The sequence below is a fragment of the Limulus polyphemus genome, unplaced genomic scaffold (assembly GCF_000517525.1).
Source record: "Limulus polyphemus unplaced genomic scaffold, Limulus_polyphemus-2.1.2 Scaffold2492, whole genome shotgun sequence".
In the NCBI taxonomy this organism is placed as follows: Eukaryota; Metazoa; Arthropoda; class Merostomata; order Xiphosura; family Limulidae; genus Limulus; species Limulus polyphemus.
In genome coordinates, this window is record NW_013668102.1 from 12475 (window position 1) to 18107 (window position 5633).

Consider the following 5633-nt stretch of genomic DNA (forward strand, 5'->3'; position numbering starts at 1 on the left):
CCACATGCTTGATTGGTTATATGTACTTGTGTCTGTTCTGTTCACTACCACATGCTTGATTGGTTATATGTACTTGTGTCTGTTCTGTTCACTATCACATGCTTGATTGGTTACATGTACTTGTGTCTGTTCTGTTCATTATCACATGCTTGATCACCTATGACTGTTTTTGTAAAATTGTAAATTTAATACCATAATTAAGCATACATTATTTACATTAATTTGTATTTACCAGTAATTTTACTAGTCATAGTTGTGTTTAGTATTTTCTAATTTATGATCAATGCCACGGAGTAATGTTTATTCTAATAAAAAAAAAAAAGATCAGTATTAATAGTCTTCTGAAGTTATGTAAGGAGAAACCCATAAATGATATTAATTATATTTTCAGCTTGTTATAGGTTTTGTACTATGTTGTGTATATGATACATTTTCATATATAACAGTTCAGGATTAAAAAAGTAATTTAATCCTAAACTGTTGTATCTGAAAATATCTATTAGGTAGAATGAAGGGTAGTTCAAAAATGTCTTAAAAAAAAAGCTGAAAATAGAAAGATTAATGAAAATAGCTGTTTAGTTGTACGTAATCAATTAATGAGCCCCAGATTAATAGGATTAGCAAATTCCACTAATCCTCCAGCTCTAGAAGGAATTACACATACTTCTATTTTGATATAAGTTTCCATTGTCCCTTGGTATTGTCAGACAAAGTTAATAAGAAAACTTTACAGACTATTTGTGTACTGAATATTTAGACATTAAAAAACAAATACTTAACATTCATTCTTTCTTGTTCAATAATCAGTTTTCAAAAGGTTTAAGCAATTTGTTTAAATGTTTTGTTTTGCATCAGCATACACCTAGTCTGGTCTTTATATGCTTTATTAATATTTGTGAACTTTATAAAACTATGAAGTTTGATAATATGTTATTTGATATATTGTTAATAAATATTCTATCAGATACCATCTTGTTACTTTTTAAAACCTCTAACACATGAAGAGAAGGTTTTCAAAAATCATCCTACAAGGAGTAAAAATATTAAAATTAACTATCATAAACATACCAGCTGCTTGTAAAGGTCATCTTTACTTCTAGCTTCATCAGCACAGTCTTTCATTTTCTCTCTCAGAGATTTGATTTCTTCTAATTTCCTTTGTGTTTCACTCTATAAATAACATTAGATATAAATAAAATATGTGAAAGCCATTCCTCACTTTTCTTATGAGCAGTGTCATGAGATCATTTAAGTATAAGTTCTTATTCAAATATGTTAAGCCTAATTGTAATATAAGTACGCACTTCTGCTTTCACTTCAGGCTTGATTCAAGTTCAAGTAGCTTTTGATAAATCAGATAACTTTTCAAAAATTCACCAGAAAATTTCTTCACAAGTTGTTACTATTAGTTCTTCATATGTAACTTTTTTATTGATTCTTTCCTTAATTTTGATTTGTAAAACAACTTAAATAAAATTTTTAAAAATTGCACTTCACCAACTTAATCTAGTTCACTCAATAACAGTTGTTGTTCATGCAATTTTATAATGCAAATAGAATCTCAACCACTACTATGTCTGTCATGTCTCAACCAGCCTGATGTATCCAGAAATTGGTTGAAAGAACCAATGGCAGTGGATAGAACAGATATAATGTGGTTGACATGTTGTTATACATTTTTCTTTACTTTCAATCATAAGTTCTCATAAGAAATTTCAGCTGATATTTATCACAACAGTAATATATTGACATTTTGCTTAATTTCAAAATAAGAAGTTATGCAAACATTTTTTGTGGGTGTGTATTAAAGACAGCAAAAAGTAACAAAAACTGGTATACTGTCATATTATCATTTATTTTAATCCAAAGCTAGTCATACCTTAAGTATCATCTGACAATTAGCAAACAATTTACTTATAAATTTTGCAGATTTACCAAATATAAAAAAGAAAAACATGCCGAGGATTAAATCAAAGTTCATTTACAGGTATGCATTTTGTGTACATTTCAAAATACAGAAATGAATAGAAGTGTGGCATACGTTAAAAATTTATATTTTATCTCTTACTTTCTCTATCCTATCACTAATTGCAGTGAAATCAAGGTACAGCTTGAAAAAAAAATTTCAAGCAAATAAGAAATAAAATCAACAATATTTTCTTTCTTTTATAGAATGACTCCAGATTACATCAAACAATTATTCATCATAACAGCTCAGAGAAAAAAAACAGGAATGCAAATGATGAAAATGCGGCTAAACATCTACTTGCGGGCACCAAAACAAAATAACTGTACAAGGAATCTTTTAAAGAAAAAACTGCTCTTTCTGTTAGTTATAAGTAATTTAATAGCAATGTCACAGAGAATTACTGTTACTTATAAGTAATTTAATAGCAATGTCACAGAGAATTACTGTTAGTTATAAATAATTTAATAGAAATGTCACAGAGAATTACTGTTACTTATAAATAACTTAATAGCAATGTCACAGAGAATTACTGTCATTTTTTTGAAAGGCAGAATGGCATGACCAGCTGTTTTGACATATGTTAGTAAAAAAGTTGTTTAATTAAATTTTGAATGTAACTCTATAAAAGGTCATGACATGAGCACTTTGACCCTGCAGTGCACAATAAGGTTAAACAGTATTTAGAATCTAAAATATGTATAAACAAAGCTTTAAGAAATTCCTTTGAGAATAAAATGTCCGTAATGCAAAAGTCTTACCAGTCGCTGAGAGCTTAATTCCTTCAAATGGCGGTACTGTTCAATGAGAGGTGCACGATGTTTCTCCCACTGTCTAGCCAACACCACAAGTCGCTGACCACTGGCTTCCACTACCTCCTGTAGTTTTTTAAGGTTATTATCAGCATCAGGAAGAAGGTCAAAAGTTCTCTTCCTCAGCTTATATATTTCCTCTAGCTCTTTGTTTTTGGCTTCTTCACAGAGAATTTGTTCACCAATCTAGGTCCAAAAATAATAATCCTGAATTATTCTATCAAAATGATTATTTCACTTTAGAAACAAGCAATACTTTGAAGTTTGAGACTGGTCACTACTTACAACCAGAGATTTGTTGGAAAACTAATGTATATATAAACACAGTGGTAAAATGAAAAGTTGTCTCAATCTATGTAGTAACCATTCACACCGTCTATGATGATTACACTAGAAACAATATGCATAATTAATAAACTACATTTATGGATTCAATATTCTTCTGAAATAATTCATTATGACTTATACACTGAAGGATTATATTTATGAATGATACTGCATGCAACACAGTCCCCTAATATAATATAATTAGGCTATACAATTAAGTGTATATATATATATAACTTATGTAGCAAAATTTAATACGATTAAAAAATATCTTTGAAAGTCTCCAAAACAAAACAAATGAACAAAAAAATTAAACCACCATTCAACTTCCAGAAACCTTCTAGATCATCAACAGGAAGTTATTTCTCATGGCAAATTGAATGAATTATTAGCTAAATCCAATTGAATGATAACTTAGAATGGCTAGGTATTACTGTATTAGCACAGGAATTATTGAACTATTTTAAACTATTGTATCTGAGAGATATATATACCAAATCTTTAATGCTGAGTTTAACAAGTACACACTTTACTAACTTAAAGTAGTCTTTATACTTTATAAACTTTGTACATAAGTACCACACAGAGCTGCACAAAGCATAAGAATATAGATTACTAATTATTTGAAATAGCTTATCATCATATTCTAAGGAGTGTATCGTGTAACATGTTTGAAAACAATAAACAACTATTTTTGCAAGAATATTCACATAGTATTCTATTGAACACTTAACAACTACTGATTAATTTGCAAAGAATCTCAACAATTTAGAAAACTATTCTGTTTCATAATATCAGTTTGTTTTTAATTCTTCAGTACTTACTTTTGTAATGGTTTCCTATAATTTGCAGGAACCTCAACAATACATAACATAATTCAGATTTCTTAACATACTCACAAAATTTTGTTAAAGATTATAAGTATCTTGTACACAAAGAATGACATTATTTTAATTAAGTCTTTCTACTAAAAATATGTTATCTATTTATTGTACTTGTTTGTACTCAGACTATGAATAGTTTGAGTGCAAGGTGATTTTTATTTTAAGTATAAAAAATACTTTTCTTCATCTTACAGTGTCGAGTTTTATTTGTATAATCTCTAGAACCTCCTAAATGAATATAAAAAGATTTTAAGGTAAATGTTTATATTTTACTTTTCATTTTCTCTACCATATCACTAACTGTAGATATCATAAATATAGAGTGAAATGAAATTTTAAAAATGAAGAAACAAAAAAATTTTCACACTTTCTAATTTTTTGCAGAATATCTTAAAATATATTTTGTTGATATTTGTAATTTCAGGTCTTTTCTTTTTAACATATACTTTCTTCTTAATGTTTTATTTCCCATTCCTGTCCTTTACCATTTATTATTAAACTCGACACTAGTCAATGATGCCCTCAGGACATATTACAATATCTTCAGGAGAGATGTGCAAGCTTTTGGCAAAGTATCTTACACATTATAATGTTAATTTCATTGACATACATTGATAGTAAAGTTGTTTAATTAAATTTTGAATGTAACTCAGTGACTTAACATAGAAAGGGATTTAAAGGGCACCCGTTGCAAAAGGGTTGAAAGTGTTTTTTGATTACTTGAAGTGTTTGTCATTTCTAATCATTTGACACTCATTGAGACTATTACATAGATCAACAAATGTCATATGGGAATTCTGTAACATCCGTTCACGATTACAAGTATATTTGTTAGTTCTCAACATCATCGCTTTACAATATGTTCATTGCATTCTCAAAGGGCTGCTCTAAAATATTTGTGAGTAATAGGAACTAAGTTTTCATCAGTGCTGTACATAGTATGATAAAAAACATATCCTTAACTAAAGCCTTTGGAGAATTTGGAATGAAAAAGAAAAACCTGTTGTAAAGATGCATTGTACTGTTTCATTTGAAGTTCAAGTTGTTCTAATTGTCTGGAGAGTTCATCAACTTCAGATTGCAATGTTTTCAATTCCTCCTCTCTCCTTGATTTTAAATCCTCCTCTGTATCAGGTTTTTTCAGGGCAGGTCCTGTTACTGGTACTTCGATGTTTTTTTCATCCTGCATGAAAATTATAAAATACTTTTTAGCATGCTTTATTCAAACACATTTTTAAACAAACTACTTAATTCATAAACTGAGGAAAACACTAGATTAAAAAGTAAAACTCTCCAGCCTGGTTTCTTGTATCTTTTTTCAAAGGCACATAGTAACTAAGTTTTAAAGACCTATATGGATCTTGCCCCCTCATAACACCTATAACTTTTTTGCCTATACCAAAGTATATGTTTATATTTTTGCTAGGAAACTATCATCACTTGAGAATATTATTTATGTCTTGTTTCTCACATGATTTTCCTTCCCTGTTATTGCTTTTATTACTACAGACTTTGTTCTTAACCCTTTTATGATGTCACTATATGAGGCGTGAACAATTATTAATGATTTGATATGGTTTGTTTGGACATTTTGTGCAAAGTTACACAAGGGCTATCTGCACTAGCTGTCCCTAATTTATCAGT

At 29.0% G+C, this 5633-nt stretch overlaps 1 protein-coding gene across 1 annotated transcript in view; it reads right to left on the reverse strand.

The window, feature by feature from the left end:
• The window catches only part of LOC106467110 (coiled-coil domain-containing protein 22 homolog), a 33599-nt gene that overhangs the window by 11435 nt on the left and 16531 nt on the right, over positions 1–5633 (reverse strand). Inside the window, exons 7-9 of the mRNA XM_022395229.1 lie at positions 4990–5205; positions 2728–2964; positions 1069–1170 (exon numbers count right to left, since the gene is read on the reverse strand). Coding sequence (XP_022250937.1) covers positions 1069–1170; positions 2728–2964; positions 4990–5205 — 555 coding nt within the window. The remainder of the gene's footprint in view (positions 1–1068; positions 1171–2727; positions 2965–4989; positions 5206–5633) is intronic.